Raw genomic sequence first — 24,893 nt, forward strand, 5'->3', positions numbered from 1 at the left:
ATCATACAGTATTTGTCTTTCTCTCTCTCAATTTCAGTTAGCATAATGCCCTCAAGGTCAATCTATGTTGTCACAAATGGCAAGATTTCATTTTTTTAATGGCTAAATAATATTCCATGGTGTGTGTGTGTGTGTGTGTGTGTGTGTGTGTGTATTCATTCATCCATCAGTGAACACTTAGGTTGTCTCCATACCTTGGCTATTGTAAATAATGCTGCAGTAAACATGAGGGTGCATATATCTTCTGGAGTTAATGTTTTCATTATCCTCAGGTAAATACTCAGAAGTGGAATTGCTAGATCTTATGATAGTTGTATTTTTTTTAACCTCCGTACCATTTTATGTAGTGGCTGAACCCATTCACATTCCCACCAACAGTGTACAAAGAGTCTGTTTACTTGACATCGTTGCCAACACTTGTTATTTCTTATCTATTTGGTAATAGTCATTCCACCAGGTGTGAGGTGATATCTCATTGTGGTTTTGATTTATATTTCCTTCATGATTAATGATGTTGAACATTTTCTCATGTACCTGTTAGACATCTGTATGTCTTCTTTGGAAAAGTGTCTATTGTGATCCTCCGCCCATTTTTAAATCAGATTGGTTTTTTGTTTTTGTTTTTGTCTTGTGTTGGATGAGTTCTTTATGTATTTTGGATATTTACCCCTTAATAGATTAATGATTTGCAGGTGTTTTCTCTCATTCAGTAGGTTGGTTTTCTTGGCTGTGCATGCACATTTCTTTGCTTCCCTTTAGAGCAAAACTTCTTAAAAGATTTGTCTATAGGTGTGGTTTCTCATTCCTCTTCATTCATTTTCTCTTGAATCATTCCAGTCAAGCTTTCATTTGCTGCTATATCTATACAGTTCTTGTCAAGGCCATCAGTGGCTTCCAAGTTGCTTTTCCAGTGGTCAATTTTTGTTTTTTATCTTACTTGATTTTTCAGCATCATTTGACGTAGTTGATTTCTCCCATATTCTTGGAAAACATCATTCCCGTAACTTTTGGGACATATCACTTTCCCTTGGTTCTTCTCATACTTCACTGGTCACATTTTAAATTTCTTTTGCTTGGTCTTTTTCTCCCTGACCTGTAAATTTTGGACTGCTCCAAGGCTCTGTCCTTGGTCTTCCTGTCTGTCTGTACTTGCTGTCTTGGTGATTTCATCCCATCTCTTGACTTCACATTCTTTGTATGTGGTTGGTGACAACCAAATTTTTATGTCAAGCCCAGACTTCTTTCCTGAACTCTGAGTTCTTATCCAACTGCTTTTTTGACATTTCCACATGATGTCTAACAGCTCCCTCAAATTTAATATGTCCAAAGCCAAACTGCTAACCCCTCCCTCAACCTCAATAAAAGATTAAAAAAAAAAACAAAAACAAAACCTTACCTCCTTTAACCCTCCCAGCTCACACAGACGCAACTACATCCTTCTAAATTGCTTAGGTTAAAAACTTTGGTATTGTTCTTGACTCCTTTCTTTCATGTTGATTCATACAGATTCATACATCCAATCTGTCAGGAAATCTTGTGTTGTATAAATTACATTTCCTGTGTGTGCTGTGTTGTGTAAAGGTTAATCTTATGCTTTTTCAGTTTTACAACTGTTTTAAGGGCAAGAATCCTGAAGACCGTAGTTATACCAAATCTCTTAGTTTGAATTACCTCAGGTAAAGAATTCTGGTGGGTTGTTGAAGCTATTCCGTTCAGAATTGAATCTTGTAATCTGAAAGAACAAAAAGGAAGTGAGCTGTGAAAACTCTTAAGTACAGTTCAAAAGTCAGTGATTTTACATCTGAAGTCTGTTGTTCACATGTGCAAGATGATGACTAGCCCTTTTGAATTTATTGGACTTCTTTCCTCTTTGATTTCCCTTGATGTTTACCTCTTTTTTTCCTAGCAGATTCTGCTTTTGTATGTCATGCAGTTGAGTGTGTATCCCTCTTTTGCTTTTTTTTCTTTTTTTGTCTCTTTTTTTTTAATTTTTTTTTTTTAACATTTATTTATTTTTGAGACAGAGAGAGACAGAGCATGAACGGGGGAGGGCCAGAGAGAGGGAGACACAGAATCTGAAACAGGCTCCAGGCTCTGAGCTGTCAGCACAGAGCCCGACACGGGGCTTGAACTCACGGATCGCGAGATCATGACCTGAGCTGAAGTCGGCCGCTTAACCGACTGAGCCACCCAGGTGCCCCTTTTGCTTTTTTTGCTTTTTATCTTCCTTTAGCTCTCTTCCTCTAAATTTTTAAAAAAATATTTACTTATTTTGAGAGAGAGAGAGAGAGACAGTGCGAGCAGGGGAGAGGCAGAGAAAGGGGAGAGGCAGAGCCCAATGTGGGGCTCGAACCCACGAACCATGAGATCATGACCTGAGCCGAAGTCGGACCTTAACCAATTGAGCCGTCCAGGTGCCCCTTGCTCTCTTCCTCTAAATGACCAGAATGTGGAATTGAAAATTTGCTAAGCTTATTGAATAAAATATTCTCTTTTAATTTTAAAGTATTTAAGATTTCTTTTTTTTTAAAAAATGTTTACTTTTGAGAGAGAGCATGCTAGTGTGAGCAGGGAGAGAGACGGAGAGAGACAGAGAGAGAGACAGACCCAAGTAGGCTCCACACTTGTCAGCACAGAGCCCAATGTGCACGGCCCCATCCCACGTCCATGAGATCATGACCTGAGCCTAAATCAAGAGTTGGTTGCTTAACCAACCGAGCCACCCAGGCACCCCAATTTAAGATATTTTTTGGTGGAGATAAGCACGGTGAACATTTTGTATACATTCTTTCAGATTTTCGTTTTCTAATGGTATATTAGCATATATATCATTCTTTCTGTGAAAAGGGACTACTGTATATCTTGATATATTTTAATTTCAGTACCAATAACTCTACTTCATTATTTTTTATGATTGTGATATTGTGATTGTGATGTCTGATATATCATCAGATGCACGTATGTAGTTTGGTTTGGCATTATCTGTCTCCAGTTTTTAACTTCTATTAGCCTTGCTTAGTGAACATGCTTATGCATTTGCCATTGCACATGTGTGTGAATATTTCAGTGTTTCTATAGGTTAGATTTCTGGATGTGGAATTAGTCAAAGAGTATAAGCATTAAAAATCTTTGTGGTGCCTGGGTGGCTCAGTCAGTTAAGCCTCTGACTCTTGATTTCAGCTCAGGTCATGATTTCATGGTTGGTGAGATTGAGCCCTGTGTCAGGCTCTGTATTGACAGCAGGAAGCCTGCTTGGGATTCTCTCCCCACCCACCCCCCCCCCCCCACTTCTCTCCCACTCCCCTGCTCACGCATGCACATGCTTTGTCCCCCTGTCTCTCTCTCAAAAATAAACAACCATTAAAAAAAAAAAAAAGCTTCATAGGTATTGCTGAATCATTTTCCAAAAAGGTTGTAGCACTTTATATTCTCATCCCCAGTATATGAGAGTGCAATTTCTCCACATTCTTGCCAGAACCAGGTATCAAACTATTTTTAATTTTTGTCAAACTGATATTGACCACTTTGCTAATTGCCCATCTTCCTGAGCTTTTAGGTCTCTTGAGAGTTTCAGAATTAGATGCTTATTTACTCCTTCACATACATTTCACTCTCTTTCCCTTTAAACAGAAAATTCAAATAGTATAGGAGGGTGTAATGCAGTAAACTCTGTCTCTGCCCTGATAGTTTAAAGGGTGTCCAAGTGGCATTTTGAGTTTTGAACTGAGTGAGTTATGGCCTTCTGTTTGCATTATTCTCTTGACTGGGTTTCCAGACCTGTCACTCAGGGCCAGGAGTATAGTAGGACTCTTGTTTAGAAATGGAATTATGACATCACTGAATATCTCATGGCTTAGTTTATTCATAAGTTGGTTCATAATGTTAAATGAACTGTAGATTGCTAATCTATGTAATACTTTCTAAGTGTATTTATGTATACTTGAGAGCAGTAGTTTCCTTTTGATTTAACTTTGATTTGGGAATCCCTGGTCCATATTGTGATATGTATTTTATATTTTTCATGAAAAGTTTTTAGTTGTGTTGTGAGACAAAGGTTTAGCTGCTTTTGTTCTGTGCACAGGTTGTGGTTATTTATGGTAATATTCACGTGTATTGGGGGCGGTGACATGCTATTTTTAACACCGTGTTAGAGTTCAGCTGTTACTGATCTATTTATATCTCTATCAGCTGTTTACTATTTAATTAATCAGCAGAGGACTTTATTTTTAAGAACTTTAACCAATAAAGGAAAATCTTGTATCAGTTCCTTTGAAGAAAGTCAGTGATTACATATTTATGCATATTCTATGGATTTAATAATAGCTTCCATTTTTTTATTATTTATAACTTGAAAGAATTTAATGTGGTATATTATTCTTTAAGTATCAGAACTAATCTAGCTGGTTGACAATGTTTTACATACATATGTGTGTATATGTATGTAGATATATGCTGCCATTTGTTTAGTATGTACAAATATTTTGCTTAGTACTTTACATGCTTGGCATAATTTAACCTTTACAACAAACACTCTGAGCTAGGTACTGATATTATTCTCAACTTATAAATAGCGATTTATAAGTATCTTTATAACTAAAGGGTGGCTCAAAGAGGTTAAGTAACACTAAGTAATACTCAAGGTCACACAGTAAGTTAGAAGGTGATAGAGCTGGAATTCAAACCTTAATGTATACTCTGTTTTATATAGCATGTTGTTATTTGGATGTAATACAGTTTGGCCTATCCTATGTTAAAACAAAACTTTTAGTTTCCATTGTAGAGTATGAATCACTTATATTTTGTTCTACATTAAAAAAAATAATCTGTGACTTGTGCCTATTGGAACTTCCTAAGAGGCAATGAATGTTATAGATTAGAAAAGATAGAATAATAGTGCTGTTCCAAGCATGTTTTGGACATCAAGGTTTGGGAGTTAACTTAGAATAAAGCCTTGAGTCTCTGATTTAGGTGTTTACTTAGTGAGAAATGTTATCTGAGAAATAAATCTTACTTGTTAAAGTGTTTAAACTAGGCTTCGGAAAGAAAAGAATGCTTTTAACAAGTAAAGAGTGTGGGTGGGTGGAAGCAAGGGTCCAAGAACAGCATAACCAAACACATGGATGCCTGGGGCTTATGTAGGGAATTGCTAGTAAAGCAAGGCTGGGATGGATGATAGTTTTTAGGAAAAATGGTAAATCAGGTTAGGGTGATTGGTGTCATTTTTAAAGTTATCACAGCTCTTGGATTTGATTTTTGAAGACAATAGAGGGACAAAAGCCCTTTTATAAAGGGAGACAAAGTGATCAAGTTTGCATTTTTAGGAAATAACTTTAGCATCAGTGTGAAGGGTGGAGAATATGGAATCATAGTCCTCATCTTGACAACGATTATGGATCTGGGTTAGAAGGACGGTAATGGGAAGGGAAAGGCAGGGTGGAATCATAATTCATAGGAATTGGTGACATAATGGATGTCTTATGGGGTTATTGGTATTACTTATTACTAATAGTATTTATTATTACTACTGTTTTGCATTTGCTCTAAGTGGCTTCTCATAGTCATATTTATTGTATTATTAGTAGGCTGATGGTTGAATTCTTGACCAGAGGTGTTCAGGAAATGGTGGGGGAATGATGCGTTATAAATGTTACACTCAATGAAATATTTATTTAAAATCCTATTTGGGGGGTGCCTGGATGGCTCAGTTGGTTAAATGTCTAACTCTTGATTTCAGCTCAAGTCATGATCTCACCGTCTGAGATTGAGCCCCATGTTGGGCTCTGTGTTGGGCATGGAGCCTGTTTAAGATTCTCTCTCTCTCTCTCTCTCTCTCTCTCTCTCTCTCTCTCTCTCTCAAAAATGAAATGAAATAAAATAAAATAAAATACTCTTTGGTTTATTTAGCAGACATTTTGTTAATGTCTAGGGATATCACTGACAAAAAGGGATGCCACTGATCCTGATCTTCATGGAATTTGCCATAGTGATGAAGAGTCTAATAGATCTTGTTTGCTGTTCTTACTTTTCTGTGTAATCTTTGGGTATATGATTTAACTCCTAATCCTGTCTGATCATGTGGGATAACTGCTTATATAATAGTATTCTGAAGTTTAGATGAAGTAATGTGTGTAAAGTGCCCAGCAAAGTCCCTGGCATAAGCAAATATTTGTTCTCTTTTAATCTGCCATGGGTACGTAAACTAGGAAACACAAATTTATTAGGATTATTCCTCAAGTAGATGGCAGTAGGTAGCAAACGCATTTTTGAAAGAGATTTTTTAAGTTTATCTTTCATGATGATTTGGCATCATAAAACCTGACTGCTGTTCTATTTTCTCCATTGTGAGTATAGATAGGTCACTTGGCTTGTGTGTCAGCCTCAATTTGCTGATGTATATGATCAAAATCATTCTTATTTCACAGGGTGATTGGGAGAAATATTAGAGATAGTGGCTATGAAATTGCCAGACAAACCTAAGTACATAGCTGAATGGTTGAGGTCAAAGAGTTTAAAATGCTTACGCTCATTGACCTCAGCCATTCAGCTATGTACTCATACATTCATCTCTGTACAATTACTAGCTTGGGAGGCCCTTTGGCAAGTTACTTAACTATTTTTAGTCCTCATTTATCTGTAGTATAGGGATAATAAAACATCTATCTCTATAAGATTAGTGTGAAGATTAAGTAAAAGAATGCACAGAAAGTAGTTTAAGCGCATGGTAGGCACTCAAAAACTTGTGATTATTATGTATTATGTGGTATGCTTTTGACATTACTGAACAGTGAACTCTTCTTGGTTTGGCTTTGCTCTGTAGGTGAAATTTCTATGTAGCTTAATTCTGAATATAAGCCATGTTACCTTTCATGGTAGTGAAGGAAAACTGATGATCCTTTTCAAAGGAAACTTCACTTTGGTCCTAAAAGTTTCCTAGGGAAAAATATTTTAGGCATTGTGTTTAAGTCATAAGTGGAGGTAGAATTGATAATAAATTTCAGTTGAAAATAAAAAAAAGAATAGCTCTTATCTGGGGGTATTACTTACCTACCCATCCTTAGGAGCTTGGATATCATGAGGGATTTTGGGGGGTAGATGGCGTTTGAACATCTGAGTCATGTGGCAGCAAATGGGAGCCTCTGCGTTATACTCAGTCTTGAGGGGTTTATTTTCTTTAATTCCAACATCATTTCCTATCTCAGTCAAAAAGATTGTTTCATAAGTTGCTTTGTTTATTTCTATTTATTCACGTAATAACCAAAGCACTCAGTTGCAAATGTGTGAATTGTCAAAACCTTGAGGAGATAAATCTCTTGAAGAATTAACTGTCACTAAAAATGAAGAGACATGAGTAAAGACCAAGATGTTTTAAAATTAAAATTACATGCCTGGGCACCTGGCTGGCTCAGTTGGTGGAGCATGTGACTCTTGATTTAGGGTTGTGAGTTTGGGCCCCACATTGGGTGTAGAGATTATTACTTAAAAATAATGTCTTAAGGGGCACCTGGGTGGCTCAGTTGGTTAAGCGTCCGACTTCAGCTCAGGTCATGATCTAGTGGTCCGTGAGTTCGAGCCCCGCGTCAGGCTCTGGGCTGATGGCTCAGAGCCTGGAGCCTGCTTCCAATCCTGTGTCTCCCTCTCTCTCTGCCCCTCCCCTGTTCGTGCTCTGTCTCTCTCTGTCTCAAAAATAAATAAACGTTAAAAAAAATTAAAAAAAAAATAAAAATAATGTCTTAAAAAAGTAAGATTATATGCCAGCTTGAGTGGTTGTGCCTAACGGATGGAAAAGACCATTGTGGTTATTTTCATTACCTTATTAAGCTTTGAAAAGCTATGAATGTTCTTTTGGGAGTAGATGTACTATTTGTATCTTTTAACATTTCCATTGAATTTGTTTGCCAAATAAAGTTTTATGTGTGGGTAGTTTTTTTTCTTTTTTCTAAGTAAGATCTAGATTCCTATATTTTGCCAATTTTGCTAGTCTTTAATGGAAACTTTTTTTTTAGTATCTCCCTCTCCCCCATCTCTTAGTGACTATCTAAATGAATATCAGCTGTCCTTAGATTGAGCCTGTTGTATGCATTATTAAATAATATGTAAGACTACATCCTTTAAATGTAGTACCTTGTTCAGTATTTCCCACAAATGTGATCACAGTGATTTACTTTTGTGGAAAATGAGGCTATTATTCTATGGATGAGGTTTTTAACTATCAGAGATACAGAGTGGAAGTGCAATTACTTTGTTGCTTCAGCTGATCTCAGGATGGTTTAAGGTAACATTTTAATATCACAATATCCCCTTGTTCTATCTCTACTATGCTAAAATACATGATACTTTTTATAAATACCTATTTTGAATATTGAAATAAAATATTTGACATTCTTTGAGGTAATTAGAGATTTCTTGGCATCTAAAAAATTGAGTTGGGGGTCAGTATCTGTTCTTTAATACCAATTACCTAAAGAGGAGCCTCAAAGTCAAAGTTGAATGCCTCTTGCTGTGATTAACACACCATGAGAGGAGAAAATAATTAGTATTTGCTTGTCAACCTGTTTTAGGATGTGGGAAATTGGTTATTAATCTCCGAATTAGAATTTGGTGTAGGCTTTCAATAGCCTCACCTCAGAACTAATGTTCTGATGATATATTTATTTTATATCTTGCTGAGCTTCAGTAATCTAATTTACTTTGCCTGAATTCTCAGTGAAGGATTGTCACAATTTGCATATTTCAGAAGGATGTGCTCATTGTAGCTTAATTTTGTATGTTTTGTATTGTTCTCATTAAATTTTAAAAATTTCTCCTTCCCACCTTCTCTGTGTCTGTTCTTCATAATCTTATCTCTGTTCCTATGTAGAGAGATAGAAGAAATATGTTTTCTTTCTCTTTTGTGAGCCGTCTCTATAAGAAGAAATTATTGTACAATGAGTGTGTCTGGGATATCATTTGGAGATGGGAAAAATCTTGGCAAATTCATAACATTTGCAAGATCTTTGGGTGGACAGGTCATTCTAGTTTATGTGTGAGATTTCATTTTGGTGAAGAACATTTTGCCACTTTTCCGTGTGTTTTCCTATAGCATATGAATGGAACTTTGTATTTCCCCCTCCAGTGGCACAGCTTAAAAATTTCAGCCTCTGAAACATGTGGTTCTTTGCTAGTCAGGAAGCCAAGAATGTTATAGAAACAAAAAATATATAAATATGTAAACAAACAAATTCATATATAACAGACATGATGTATTATAAGAAATAACTAAATTATTGGTGGCAAAAAATGTATAAGTCATGGGTCTCCCTATTTCTAGTTACACCCACTGCAAATCATCCTACACACAGCTGCTAGATTATCAGAGCTGTTAGAATAATCTCCCTAAAACAATATTTGCATCAAATCCTTTAGTAGTGGTTTCTCTTAAGAAGTCTCAACTCCTTAGTATAGTGTGCAAGACCCTCTCTTACAGCTTCACTTTCTCTTGCATTTCCCCACTTCTTCCTTTGGCTTTGGTTACCCTCTGGGGCTGGGCATTAATTATACATAAATGTATTGCAATACCTGTTCCTTTTCCACCTCCTCCTTCGCCTTGCCTTTCATTCAGATCACCACCCTCACTTGTAAATGCCTCCTTAGCAACTGACTGTTCCTAACTATACTTCTTAGCAGCCTCTCCGGATTTTGGTACTTAATTCATACTCTGTTAACTTATTCTCAGTGTAGAGGTGGTTGCATTTGGTTTTATAGATGTGCAGTTTCTCCAAGACAGGTGCCAAGTAAATGATGTGCTTTAATTGTGGAGTTAGAGTTAAAATTGACCCTTACTATTCTGATTGCTTCAGGAAAACTTCATAAACAAAGTCGGATTTCATAAGTTTGTACTCAAAGACCAGAGAGTGTGTATCTAAGTAGGAGAGTAGGAAGACAGTGTGGAGGTTTTAAAGGAATAATGTCAAATCTGTGATAGCTGTGAGACCATGGCAATCTACTTAATATACCTGAGCCTCAGTTTTTTAATCTATAAAATGGAAATGGTAATATCTACTTGGTAGGATTGTTGTGAGGATCAGAAGTACCTGCATATAGCAATTAGTCAATAGATGGTAGCTATTTTTATAGGTTGGGATTTGTTTGATTTGGCCCAAGAAAAGATTTGTAGGTTGAAATAGAACTAATGGGAATGATGTCATGGAAAATGGCAGAGAAGGAAGCTCCAAAGATTGGTTCCTTCACCAAGACAGCTATTAAGCTAGCATGAACTCTCTGAAGCAATTGTTTTGAAATTTAGTCATACACTTGCAGCATCCAGTGGCGTGCTTAATGAAGAAAGAAGCTGGTAAATTTCTGAGAATTTTGGGTTTTACACAGTGACTACCATTTTCTTTTTTTTCTTTAAAAAATTTTTAAAAAATGTTTATTTATTATTGAGAGACAGAGACAGAGTGTGAGTGTGGGAGGGGCAGAGAGAGAGAGGGAGACCCAGAATCCGAAGTAGGCTCTAGGCTCCAAGCCGTCAGCACAGAGCCCGACGCAGGGCCCAAACTCATGGACCATGAGATCATGACCTGAGCCGAAGTGGGACAGTCAACCAACTGAGTCACCCAGGCACCCCCAGTGACTACAATTTTCAATCCCTCAGCCCTGTGACAGTCAGCTGTGGGTATGGTAGCCCATGGTTCCTGATGTGACTTGCTTGACCTTCAAAAATTGTGGTTTTATGTTTTGACTGCTGCTTTTGATTGCTGAGGGACCAGCACAGAGACTGACCATTGTTTCAAACCCCATAGGCTAATGTGACTTCTCTGGCATCTTCCAAAGAAATTTAAAGAGACAAAATACCTCTACCCCATTTTTCTGATTGGATCCTGGCATTTAAAGAAATTTCTGTCAGCACCCTGGCTGACCACAGAAATAATAGATCAGAGACTTCAGTGACAACACACAACAAGGAATATAGTCTTTGCCAAAAAAAAAAAAAAAAAAGCTTGGAAAAGTCACTAAACCAGCAACTGTATCCTTCATCTAGTAACAACAGCAATTTGTAGAAAGAGGAGAGAACCTAATTTCTAGAATTACCACGTTACAAGATTCAAGGTATCCAGTTTTCAACAAAAATACAGAACATACAAAGATAGAAATTGTGGCCCTTAATAGGAAAAAGAAATCCCTGAAGAAGCTCAAACATTGGACTTAAGAGACAAAGACTGTAACTATTTTAACATTCTCAGAATGCTGAAGGAAAACATGGACAAAGAACTAAAGAAAATGAGGGGAACAATGTGTAAACACATGGAGACTATCAATGAGAGAAAGTAGAAAAAGTAAAATAGCTGAAATAAAAATCAGCGGAAGGTTTAGTAGCATATTTGAGCAGGCAAAGAAGGAATCAAAAAACTTAAAGATATGGTGATTGAAATACCCTGTCTGAGAACCAGAAAGAAATAGATGAAGAAAAATGAATAGTACCTAAGGGACATCATCAAGTGTATCAACATGCACATTATGGAAATCCCAGAAGGCAAAGAGATGGGAGAGAAAAGAACAGAAAAAAAAAAAAAAATTGAAGAAATAATGGATGAAAAGAATTTAATGGTTTTAGCTCTTATATTTAGGTCTTTGATCCATTTTGAGTTAATTTTTGTATATGGGATAAATTAGCTTTATTTTTTTGCATGTGGTTATCCAGTTGTCTGAGGTCCATTTATTGAAGAGACTATTATTTTCCTATTGGATGGTCTTGGCACCTTGGTTGAAATTCAGTTGGTTATCGATGTACAGTTTTATTTCTGGACTCTTAATTTTACTTTAAGTATGTCTGTACTTAGGCCTGTACCACACTGTTTTGATTACTGTAGTTTTGTAGTAAGTTTTGAATTCAGGAAGTGTGAACCTTCCAACTTTGTTCTTCTTTTTCAAGATTGTTTTGCCTATTTAGGGTCCCTTGCAGTTCCATATGAATTTGAAGATTGACTTTTCCATTTTTGCAGAAAAGGCTGTTTGAATTTTGATAGGGATTGTATTGAATCTGTAGATCACTTTGGTTAATGTTGACACCTTAACAATATTAAGTCTTTCAGTCCACAAATACGGGATGCCTTTCTGTTTCTTTAATATTTTGTAGTTTTCAACGTATAAGTCTTTTATCTCTTGGTTAAATTTATTCCCAGTTATTTTATTTAGGTGCCATTATAAATGAAATTGCCTTCTTAATTTCTTTTTTGCATTGTTCATTGCTGATGTGTAGAAACACAACTGATTTTTGTGTGTTTATCTTGTGAGCTGCAACTTTGCTGAATTTGTTTATTAGCTCTAGTAACTTTCTTGTGGGTTCTATGGGATTTTCCATATATAGAATCATGCCATCTGTGAATAGACATAGTTTACTTTTTCCTTTCCAATTTGGAGGCTGTTTGTTTCTTTTTCTTGTGTTTAGCTAGAACTTCCAGTGCAACATTGCATAGCAGTGGTGAAAGCAGGCTTCCTTTTCATGTTCCTGATCTTAGGAAGAAAGCTTTCACTCTTTCACCATTGAGTATTATGTTAGCTGTGGGATTTTCATGAATGTCCTTTATCATGTTGAAGAAATTCCTTTCTAATCCTAGCTTTTTTTTTTTTTAAATCATGAAAGGGTATTGGTTTTTGTCATGTGCCTTTTCCGCATCAATTGAGATGATTGTGTGGGTTTTTTTTTTTTCTTTCTGTTAATACGGTATGTTACATTGATTGACTTTCTTATATTGAACCACTTGGGATAAATCCCACTTTTTCAGCCAGCCTCTGCTTTTCCAGCTTGGGTGAATTGCAAGTTAGGCTGAATAGAGGTGAGGGCCTTGCATCAGTCCTTTAGGTAGCCCCAGACAGGTTAGAACAGATAGACAAAATAATTTGTGATTTACGTCTACTCTGCTCTCTCTGGAACCAGGTACCAGGGTCCCACACTAGAAATGCGGGTTGATCTCTTCAAGATTTCTGTTGTACTGGGGAAGGGTATGGGACAAGAGTAAGTAATGCCACAAAGATGTCCTACCATTTTTAAGTTGCCTTTTTCTTGATTCAGTGTTCACTTAGTTGCTGTAAGACTATTTTCCAGAATTCTAATTCTAAAAAAGTTGGTTTTGACAGTTTCTACTTGTTTTTTAGTGTTTTTGAAGTGGGATGGGAGCGTGGAACTGCCTACTTTGCTGTTTTGCTGATGTAGCTTTCTTCATTTTTTTTTTATTTTAAAAAATGTCCTTCTTTTCACCTTTTATTTTTCTTAATGGATTATTTGTTACATTTAGTCACTTGTGTCCTTCTAATTTTGTATTCATTTCAGAATGATTCTTTTTCTCTTATTTTTTGAGTTCTTTCACCTTTTCTGGAGTTTTGTATTTGTGATTTGTATTTCTTTTTCATGTTTTGAATTATTAATGTCTCTTAGCTTGCTTTGAAATTGTATAATTTTGATCTCAAGGTCTGTTTTTCATTATCTGTAGGGATGTTATTCTGTTCTTTAGCCTCATTTTTCTTAAAATTAACTGTATGGGATGGGGCTTTGATATTTTTTTGTTGCTCATTTTTATGTGAAATTTGTATTCCTGAACTTTAAGAAGGGAGTCATGGTTCAGGAGAACTTTTCTAATGTCACAGAGCTCCCTCTCCTGTTGTTTTTGTAAAATGCTCAAAAATACGGTGTCTCCTTTTCCCTACTCCAGTTTTATTTGGATCTTTTCTTTCCTTGTCTCTCTTGTCCCTACCTTGCTCAATTTTGGTTTCAACCCAGCAACTTTCCTTATTATAGAACCCTGCCTTGGAAAGCAGTTTTGGTTGGTAGGTTGATTTTAAGAATTTATATGACTCAGGCTGCTCTAGCCTTTTTCAGAACTTAAGTCATGCTCACTTGTTATTGGATTGGGCTAAACCTTTTCCAATTTCAGCTTCTCCTCTCAAATTGCCATCACACTGTCCAGTGAATACCTACTGACTATTTAGATGTTCTCAAATCCCTCAAATGCGCCATTGCTTCCTTATGCATCCTTTTGAACAGATGCAGATTTCATGTATGTCTGCTGGCTATTGATGTTTTCCTCACTCATTTTTATTTTGAGGTTTGTGTGGATACCTTGCCACCTACTTTTTTTTTTTTTTTAACAATTTCCTTAAAACTTTTTTTAACATTCATTTTTGAAAGAGAAAGAGAGAGAGAGGGAGGGAGGGGCAGAGAGAGAGGGAGACACAGAATCCGAAGCAGGCTCCAGGCTCCAAGCTGTCAGCACAGAGCCCAATGCAGGGCTCAAACTCACAGACAGCAAGATCATGACCTGAGCCAAAGTTAGATGCTCAACCAACTGAGCCATCAGGTGCCCTGTCACCTACTTTTGTAGTAAATATTTTCTGTGGGATTTTGGTTTGCTATCTTAGTCAATCTGTTTGATTTTAATTCAGGTAATTAAAATGTTATGATGCAGTACCTGCCATATCTAGAATCCATAATCCATTCTGTGTTCACACTTTAAAAACTCTCCTGTATGGGCTTAGAGGTTCTGGCCCCTGGGCTATGGCATGTCTACTATATAGTGCTTTGTTCTGAAGTTTGAGTGCAAATGTTATTGACCTATTGGTGTTTGGATATTGCAAAACCTATCAATGTAGAAAGGGTTAGAAAGAAGCAGTTTATCATTATAGTGGAAATGAAAAAAGTATTTACACATTTTAGCAAAGTTGAAAGTGATGCAAATGTATTTGTTTCTGGAATGAGCAACAAGAACTTTCTGAAGGCCAAGAACAAATTATGCAACCTGTGAAGTATAGTTCCTGTGTCATTGAAAGTAATCAGAATCAACAGAACCAGGGAAAAATGGTGGGGCAGGGAGAACCTCTCAGTTTAAAGACAATTGTCAATGCCTGATTTCAGGGAGCTTAACATTTATTCAGAGGAAAACAAGGGGTTAATTGGAGATAAAATCTGAAAACAGTGAAAAGTTGAACTTTGGCCACAAGCTACAGAGGGTTTTATAAATTAAGGGCTCCTTAAACACCTGCTCTAAGGGAATACCTGGTGGCTAGTACAAACACTAGAGCTACTCGGGCATTCCTTATGCTACTAGGAAGTAAAGATAGTTAAAGCTTCAACAGGATTTGAAAAAAATTTTTAGAGTAGCCAAGACTGATCTCTTTTAAGGGAATAAAAAGGAGAAGCCTGATAGAAGGTTTGTCAGCATAGAGAAGAAAAATATTTCTGGCTTAAAAGTGACAAAAGATCAGCTAACATACCTACTTATGGGGAATGCATCCAGGGACTGTAAGCACAGTCCCTTCCCAGGCTCTTACAAACAAATTAACCTCTTTATACCTTCAGGAGGCTAAGCTGCACCTAGAATAGCTTCTGTACAATTTAGACTGAATAATAGTAGATTGTTTCATAGAAGATGCAGAAGCATAATTTTTAATAGCAATTTTTCAAACAGCCAAGGGTAGAAGGTTAAAACATATTAATGAAAATAGTTGTGCAGGGAAGTAGACTGATGTGGTCTAGCTATACACAAATGCAAAGGCTCAGGGGCAGGAGTGGAGGTTAGTGTGGCTGAGAGGGATGAGGATAGAAAATAGTTGGAGTTAATGAGTTTGGAGAGGGAATGGAGAGCAAGATCATGCAGGGCCTTATAGGGTGTAATGATAAGAGCGTTAGGTTTCATTCTAGGTGTTTGGAAGCCACTAGTAGAGAGCAGAGGGAGGGTGAACAACTACTGTAAATGATATGTGTTCAAGCTAAATGGAGGCTGTGCTTCGGGCAGTAATACAGGCGTGTCAAAATGAAAAGAACCTGGTTTAATGTAGACTTTAAGTTTTTTTTATTTGAAAATTTGTGGTTTTAGAGTTACCTAAGAGCTATGTAAGAAGTGTTGAAACACACACATCTTTTTGTTTGCTAAAGTTTGCTAAACAGTACTGAACCTCATTTCATATATTCTTATTTCTATACAGTTTAAATCAAAATGCTAGCCACAGGCTACTAAATTGACTTAGTAACACGCTAATGGATCAGAACTTGAAGTTTGCAAAACATTGTAAATTTAGTATAATCCCTTTATTTGGCCTGTCAAGACACACAGTACTGCAAATGAGCAACCTAGAATCCAGATATTGCCGCATTTCCCAAGAATATGTTCATTGAAAAACAAAACCAAACTCTCTTATATAGTGTAACAGTAGGTTGCAGTGTGGGAAACATTTGGAGGATAAGCACTTTTACTTGACTGTATTACCTGTGCTTTTCTCCCTGGTGTGAAATGGGAAGGCCTGTCCATTTCAAATGGACTTGTCACATATCAATACAATTTTCATTATTAATGGTCTGTAATTAAATATATGAATTGCTAGCCAAAGTAACAGTTGGTCTTTTTTGAATTACAAATGGAGAATAAGTCATTTATAGACAGCGTGGTAGTAGCCTTTATATTGTCACCTAAGAATTAATGAAAAGAATGTCATTTTCGTATTTTCTGCAAGTTGTTGTATTTCATTTTGGAAAAGTTTGCGGAAGGAGTGAAAGATAAATGAAATATAAAGGTCAGTGTGAGGTAATGGGGAAAAAAATGGCCCTTTCAGTTCTGTTATTTGAATCCTTGCTCCTAGTTCTGTGGCCTTTGGAAGATATTTGCCTATGCCTCATTTTTCTCAGTGACAAATGGAAGTAATATCTATATCATAGCTTTAATGTTAAGATTAAATGAGGGCCTGGTGGTGTAACATATATTTTAATAAATATTAGTTTTCTTCTTTCCTCTCTTCCTTAGGAAGGAATTCAGTGAAAATATGTTGCTAGAATAAGCAGGGCTGGAGAGTGTAGAAAAATGCAAAAAGAAAGGTACATCTTTTTTTTATTGGTTGTTTTCTTCCTAGTAAGTCTATTGTGCATGATCCCAATTGTTTCTAATTTCTTTTAGAAAAGGTAGGTGATAAATAGGTAGGCTTCCTGTGCCTCTTGCCCCCCACCCCACCATTTATTTATTTATTTATTTATTTATTTATTTATTTATTTTAAATTAATTAAAAAATTTTTTATTTTAGAGAGAAGGAGAGCATAAGCAGGGAAGAGGGTCAGAAGGAAGGGGGGGGGAGAGAGAGAGAGAGAGAGAGAGAGAGAGAGAGAGAGAGAGCATATCTTGAGTAGACTCCACGCTCAGTATGGAGCCTGACACAGGGCTTGATCCTACAACCCTGGAATCATGACCTAAGCCGAAATCAAGAGTTGGACACTCAACTGACAGAGCCACAGAGACACTCCCTCCCTCCCCTTAAAAATTTATTTTTTAAGTTTATTTTTGAGAGAGAGAGAGAGAGAGAGCTGGAAGGAGCAGAAAGAGAGGGAGACAGAGAATCAGAAGCAGGCTCCCTGCTGACAGCAGAGAGCCCAGTGCAGGGCTTGAACTCGACAAACCATGAGATCATGACCTGAGCTCAAGTTGGACGCTTAACCTACTGAACCACCCAGGCTCCCCTCACTCCCCTTTTTAAAGAGGGAAATTGCCCAAGTGATGAAAGGCAAGTTTAGGAGACCAGGAAGTAGTAGCTTTGTAGCCAATTCTAGTATTTGAGTTCCTGGTGTCTCCAGTCTGCTTTACTACAAAGAGTTTACTGAAGATGTGTCGTTCTTGATACCAAGTACATTAGCTAGCTGATAGCTGTTAATTCTAGGTGTTACCTAAAACCAGTTGTCCTTGCCTGTGAAATAAACACTTCCTTTGATTTAACCCAGATATTCTAGGAACAAAATTACAAAGAGTGAGATGGAAGTATAGAATTAGAATCTTGTCTACCTGGCTTTTTAAAATATAACAGATGTATTTTTTTTAATCATCCCAAAAAGAAACCTTGTACCCATTAGCAGTCATTCTATACCACTAATCTCCTGCCCCTTTATCCTTTTTCCTCTGACACGTCAACCTCTTACAACCAAAAATGTGCTTTTTATCTCTGGATTTCCTTATTCTGGATATTTCATATAAATGAAGTTCTATAGTATATGGTCTTTTGTGACTAACTTCTTAGTGTAGTATTTTAAAGATTCATCCATGTTGTAGGATGAATCAGTATTTATTCTATATTGCCATATAATATAATATGATATGATATAATATAATATAATATAATATAATATAATATAATATAAACATATTACATTTTGTTTACCTGTTCATTAGTTGATGGGCATTTGGGTTGTTTCCACTTTTTGGCTGTCATGAATAATGCTGCTCTGAACATTCATGTACAAGTTTTTGTGACATATGTTTTCAGTTCTCTTGCGTATATACCTCAGAGTAGAATTGCTGAGTCATATGCTAACTTTTTGTTTAACATTTTGAAGACTTTATAAACTCTTTTCCAGAGTTATTGCACCATTTTGTCTAGCTGGATTTTAAATCACTTGGTGTCCAGGTTCTAATTTCATATATATTAAATGCGAACCTTAGCTGAAACAAGAGGTTTGAATTGATAGGGGAAGAAAAGCTACCTGTTGTAGTTTGTAGAGTTGGAAGTCCTTTTTCTTAAAGTGGGTTTGGAATTATTAGTATTAATCTTTGACTCTTTTTGTTTGTTTGCAGTTTTATCTCCAAGACACTAAAAGTAGTAACGGTACCTTTATAAATAGCCAGAGATTGAGTCGAGGCTCTGAAGAAAGTCCACCATGTGAAATTCTTTCTGGTGACATTATCCAGTTTGGGGTAGATGTAACGGAGAACACACGGAAAGGTACGGGTATGGATCGATTTTCCTATTATTTGTCTTTTTAAGTTAAAAAAAAAGTCTATTTAATGTTGTAAAACATTTCATGTTTGTAAAAGCAATTTAAATACAGCATTATATGCAGTGAAAAATTAAAAACCTCTTACTTCCACTACTGCTTTTCTAAAATTTTAAATTCTGAAGTGTTAATAAGTGATTTATATTTTTCATCACAGTATGAAAATATAGGACATTCCTGTGTTAGTTTAAGAAACAGTTGGCTGCAGTGACAGCATACCCATCCAACAAGAGCTTAAACCATATGGATATTTATTGTTAACAAGTCAGGAGAGTAGCTCAGACTTTGTTCACTTGACTCAGTAATGTTGTCAGGAATCCAGGGTTCTTACCGCCCTCCCGTTCTACTGTCCTTAACATGTTGTTTTCTTACGCCTTTGCTTGTCTTATGTTTTTGCTTGTCACCTCATGGTTAAAGAGGGATGGCCGGGGCCCCATGCCTTATTTTCCTCATGCCAGTGTCCTTGGCAAAAACTGTGAGGCTGGGAAAAAATATCTTCCTGTGTGGCTCTTTCTTTCTTTTTTTTTTTTTTTTAATGTTGAAAGAACAATCTTCTGTAGAATCCTCTGAGCAGGTTTATACTCTTCTTATCTCATTGGCCACATGCACAGCTACCTATGGCTACAAAGAAGCCTGGGAAGTTACATACGTGGCAAACAGGAGCTCCGTGATTGTCAGAGGTCAGGTATGATTTAACCCTTCCAGTTGTGCATACATTTTGGCTCAAACAAAATCAGGGTTCTGTAGGCAGTTCATACTACCTATGGAGATATAAAATTTCACGTCTCACAGGGTTTGAAACTAGAAGTTCTCTAGCTAAATAAATGTAGATTGGCTTTATTTTTACAATTCTGAAGCTTCCTGGCTCTACCTGCTTTACTGCCTACTTTATGACCATGAAATTATATGGCTGGATCACAAAACTAAATAAATAGGAACCAAAAGTGTGCAGTTCCACTCTCTTAGTTTAATACGGACAGTGGAAGCAATTGACAAGTTTCTTCTTTTGCTTCTCTGAACATACTTTGATCTGGTCATACCCTGAGTCGTCAGTCTGTGACATTTTGACCGGTAGACATGGGGATAGATGATGGTGGCTGGGTGGTGATGCTGCTGCTGTGTGTGTACATGTGCGTATGTGTTTATATAATTTCACTGGTTGTTGCAACTGAAGTTTATTTTTATTGGGTTTTGGTGGTCTCCTCCAGGAGTTAGGTTTTGATGTTTGATTTTGATTTGGGTAGAATGAAAGTCTTAGGAATTTCCATTTACAATTGTAAAATAAAAAAGAAAGTTTATATTTTGATGCAGAGTATTGAGTCCTCCTTACTAAGAGAACTCAACTTATTTAAGACCATACTAAGAACAGCTGTGTCGGACACGGTACCATCTGTTGCCACATCGTACCACCTCTGGTACCAAGGCATTCAGCAAACACTGAGCCTCAGCTGTAAGTAACCCACAGAGAAGACAGTTTGTTTACGTGTTTTCTCCAAGGAATGTCTGTTCTTGGCTTGCATTTCCCCAAGAGAATTAATGGTGTTAATTAAGAAAAGAATGAGGTTATCAAATACATTTAGGAAATGCTTAGTTAACTAAAGGTCAACAGGACTTCTCAGAGTCTTTAGTATGCTAACATGTATGCAGATCTCCACGAGGGTGACTGTTCTAGAATGTAGCTCTTTCCAAACTCCTTCCTACTCCTCCCTACTCCTCTTTCCCATATAAGTTCCCATAAGGAACACTCTTTAGGACATGTTGTAAGAAGCTTAAGAGGACAATCCTGAAATTCAGGTTATTATTACTGCACTATTATTTCAGCAACATTAGATTCTTGCAGGCTTCTTTGAAAATTTAACTATCTTTTATGTCAACTTTAAGGAAATTAAGAAGATGTCTTCATCATTTAAAATGTTGTTTCTTTTGTTATTTATTGCCTCCAAAAAGTTGACTTATGTTATACATGGCCTCTTAGGATAAGCTTTGTCACTAAGTTGAGTACTACCCGTTTAAGCATATGCCAGGAAAAAAGTTAGACTTTGCCCCATGCTAAACAGTACTATGATAAGCTTTATATTACTTGGAAAATCCTACTGAAATTATACAACACTACAGGGTAACCCCTGGATCAAAGAAGAAATCAAAAGGGGAACTTTAAACTATATAGAAAGGAAAGGAAAGGAGACTTTTATACCAAAATACAGTAAATCCTTTACTCAGATAAAAATTATAATTTTAAATTCCTTCTGTACTAAAGAAGAAAGACAATGAAGGAACTTGGCATTTAGAAGAAATTAGAAAAAGAATGAGAAAAAGAAGCTGGGAAATAAAAAGCAGAAATTAAGAAATAAGCAAAAAACTATAGAAGGCATAAACAAACCAAATGCTGGTTCTTTATAAGTCAACCAACCAACCAGCAGACAATAAAACAGGTAATTCATAAGCCTTGATTCTCTTACTAGGTTAAAAAAAAATACTAGCAAAAATATGTAAGATAAGGAATGAGGAAGGATACATAAACACAGATACAGGACATACTAAAAGAATTTTGAGAAAGTATTACATGTCAACCTGTGGCAAAGAAGAAAAAAAAACTAGAGTAAATTGTTTTCCTAGCAAAATTACCCAAGATGTAAAAAACTTGAGTAAATTGATTTCCTTAAAAGAGACTAGGAAGTTATCATGGATTGACCAGAAATAGGCCTTAACAGCTGAATTTTAGCTTATTTTTAAAAACAGATAAATTTAATGTTATTTAATCCAAACATACATAAAGGTGGAAAACTGTCAAAATCCTTAGTGCCAAATTCTGATAAAGATATGGTTAAAAAAAAAAAAAAAAAAAAAAAGAAAAGAAAAGAAAAGAAAACTAGAACTGATTTTACTCGTGGCAATAGGTGAAAAATTCTGATTAAGGTATTAGTAAATTAACTTCAGAAATGAAGCTAGAATAAACAAAAAAGGAGATTTTATTCTAGGAATGCAAAAATGATTCAGTATTGGGGAAATCTAACCAACATCATCCACAAACTAAAACTAAAAAACACATTACTGTGTAACCAGCAGGTATTGAAAAGACACTTGATCCTTCTCTTCCCATCTTAGGTGGTGGCTGGCCTCCCTCCTCTCCAGCTCCATTTTACCTCTAGCCCTGGCTTCCCTTTCCTGTCAGGCTCTGAGGAGCCTGAGCACTTCCCATATCACTTTAGGGTGGCCTTATAGCCCCTGGCCCCTAGAGTCCTTGTGCTTTCTCCTTTCCTTGGGTGTTGGTCCCTGCCCTCCCCTTGCCATGAATGAGGAGTAAGATGTGAACTGTGATCATGCTGGGCACTGGGCTGATGGAATATATCCTGTCAGGTGTAACATCAGTGAATGAAAAGAAAATTCTTCACATTGATAAAAACCTATATTAAGGAGGAGAAAGTACATCTATAACACCTCTGGAAGATTTCTATAGAAGATTTAAAATACCAGGAGCACCACCAGCATTAATGGGGAGAGGAAGAGACTGGAATAATGTCTTAATTCCTAAGTTCCTTATGGCCAATGGTTAGCTGGTTATGATGGTGCTTTATACGTGGGCACCTGGGTGGCTCTGTCAGTTAGGTGTCCAACTCTTGGTTTCAGCTCAGGTCGTTGTCTCTTGGTTCGTGGGTTTGATCCCTACTCTGTGCTGACAGTGCGTGCGGTGCCTGCTTGGGATTCTCTCTCTCTCTCTCTCTCTCTCTCTCTCTCTCTCTCTCTCTCTCCCTCTCTCCCCCCCTCCCTCCCTCCCTCCCTCCCTCCTTCTCCTCTCCTTGCCCCTTCCCCACTTGCCCTCTCTGTTTCTCTCTCAAAATTAACTTAAAAGAATTTAAAAAAAAATGCTGCTTTATACAGAGGCTACCCGCTATCTGGATTTCAAAGTGGCTGAAAGGAACTTTGTCTATAAGGAAGGAAAAAATCTACAAGATTCCTTCCACTGAAGCAGAAGTCCTGGCATCTAGCTAAATGGGACTGTTTAAAAAATGTCACTTCCCAGAACTTTTGAGAGTGTTGATCTTAAGAAGACTGCAATGAGAGAGGTTGACAAGAGATTTGACTTGGGACAAGATGTCATAGATTTTACTGGCCATGCCCTGGCACTTGATAGAACTGATGACTATTTAGATCAACCATGTTGTGAAACCATTAATAGATAGACTTTACGGTAAGTCTCTCGCAAGATATGGTAAAAGCCCATACCTTTATCCACTCTATGACGTTGGACAACTGCCATAAGAATTTGCAGGGTTAAGTGCTATTTATGGTGGTACCTACATGTGCCTACACCTTCAGGTAGGTAGGTGGTACCTACACCTTCAGTAAACCACTGAAGAGATAATTCTGCAAAATGGAAAAGTGATCGGTGTGAAATCTGAAGAAGAGGTTGCTTGCTATAAGCAGCTCATTTGTGATCCCAGCTATGTGAAAGACTGGGTAGAAAAAGCGGGCCAGCTGATCAGAGTTATCTGCATCCTCAGCCACCCTATCAAGAACACCAGGGATGCCAACCCCTGCCAGATTATCATTCACCAGAACCAAGTCAATTGGAAGTCACATATCTACGTCTGCTTGATCTCCTCTACACACAATGTGGCAGCACAAGGGAAGTACATCTCCATAGTACAGTGGTGGAGACTGAGGGACTAGAGAAAGAAATCAGACCAGCTTTGGAGCTTTTGGAACCAATTGAACAGAAATTTGTTAGCATCACTGACCTCTTCGTTCCAAAAGATTTGGGAACAGAAAGCCATATCTTTATTTCCTGTACATAGATGCTCCAACTCACTTTGAGACAGCTTGTGATGACATTAAAGACATCTGTAAGAGGATGACCAAATCCAAGTTTGACTTTGAGGAAATGAAGCACAAGAAAAATGACATCTAGGGGGAAGACTAACAGCAGTACATTTTATCAACTAATTAGGACAAACTTAACTTTTGACAAATGATGTATAGTGTATGAAATCAATACTGTATTGTAAGGCCTTTTCTTTTCTTTTGCAAAAAAAAATTTTTTTTAAATGTTTATTTTTGACAGAGACAGAGCATGAGCAGGGGAGGGGCAGAGAGAGAGGGAGACACAGAATTGGAAGTAGGCTCCAGGCTCTGAGCTGTCAGCAAAGAGCCTGACGTGGGGCTCGAACCCACGGACTGGGAGATCATGACCTGAGCTGAAGTTGGAAGCTCAACCGACTGAGCCACCCAGGTGCCCCTCTTCCTTTTTCTTTCTTTCTTCCTTCCTTTCTTTCTTTCTTTCTTTCTTTCTTTCTTTCTTTCTTTCTCCCTCCCTCTCTTTCCTTCTTTCTTTTTTCTCTTTTCTTTTCTTTTCTTTTCTTTTCTTTTCTTCTTTCCTCTTTCTTCTTCAACAGACTAAGCTGCAATGCAGTATTGATTTCACATAGACTTCACTTCAATGATGTCTGGCTCCATATGGCTCCAAATGACTTCTTTACTGCAAAATAAAGCCAAACTCTGAAAACAAAACAAAATAAACAAACAAACAAAGAACAAAAAAAGAAGAAAGAAAAGAAAAGGCATTTGATCAAGTTTAGGAGTTATTACTAATAAAAATTTTAAATGAATAGAATGAATAGAAAAAATTAAGTAAAGTAAGAATTCTAATTAAAATAGAATAAAAATAGCACAAATATTATACAGGTGTAAAATGTATGAAGTAAATTTACATATCAATAAGGATAAATTTCAAACATTATCTCAAGCAAATTACAGAAGGATGTGTGTGGTACAATTCTATTTACATAAAGCATGAATTAATGCAAAACAGTACTACATAGTGCTTTTGAATACATTTATAATAAGGATATAAAATTATGAAATCACAAAATAGTTTTTAAGGATGTATGAAAGGATTTTTTTTGCATCAGTGTGCATAGAACAGAAAAACAATGGAAGCATAATTTAAAAAATGCCTGTGATGTAGCTATTAAAAAGACTAAATTAGGATTATATGAATTGCAGGGATTTCTATAAGATATATTGTTGAGAAAAGAATTACTATTAATAATTTCTATATTAAGAGTCTTATGCTCTACCGACTGAGCTAGCCGGGCTATAATTTCTATTTTAAAAA

At 36.7% G+C, this 24,893-nt stretch overlaps 1 protein-coding gene and 1 pseudogene across 33 annotated transcripts in view; both read left to right on the forward strand.

Moving 5' to 3' along the window:
• Positions 1–24,893, forward strand: part of SLMAP (sarcolemma associated protein) — a 200,752-nt gene that overhangs the window by 96,481 nt on the left and 79,378 nt on the right. For 21 of the 33 annotated variants that reach the window (XM_047828341.1, XM_047828324.1, XM_047828470.1 and 18 more), the window contains exon 3: positions 18,579–18,726. In XM_047828341.1, coding sequence (XP_047684297.1) covers positions 18,579–18,726 — 148 coding nt within the window. Of the gene's footprint in view, positions 1–16,821; positions 16,841–18,578; positions 18,733–24,893 lie in introns of those variants that run through there. The other 12 variants (XM_047828317.1, XM_047828331.1, XM_047828309.1 and 9 more) reach the window with 2 other exon arrangements.
• On the forward strand, positions 22,700–23,699 carry LOC125149535 (rab GDP dissociation inhibitor beta-like; annotated as a pseudogene).

This window comes from Prionailurus viverrinus, chromosome A2 (assembly GCF_022837055.1).
Source record: "Prionailurus viverrinus isolate Anna chromosome A2, UM_Priviv_1.0, whole genome shotgun sequence".
NCBI classification, from domain to species: domain Eukaryota; kingdom Metazoa; phylum Chordata; class Mammalia; order Carnivora; family Felidae; genus Prionailurus; species Prionailurus viverrinus.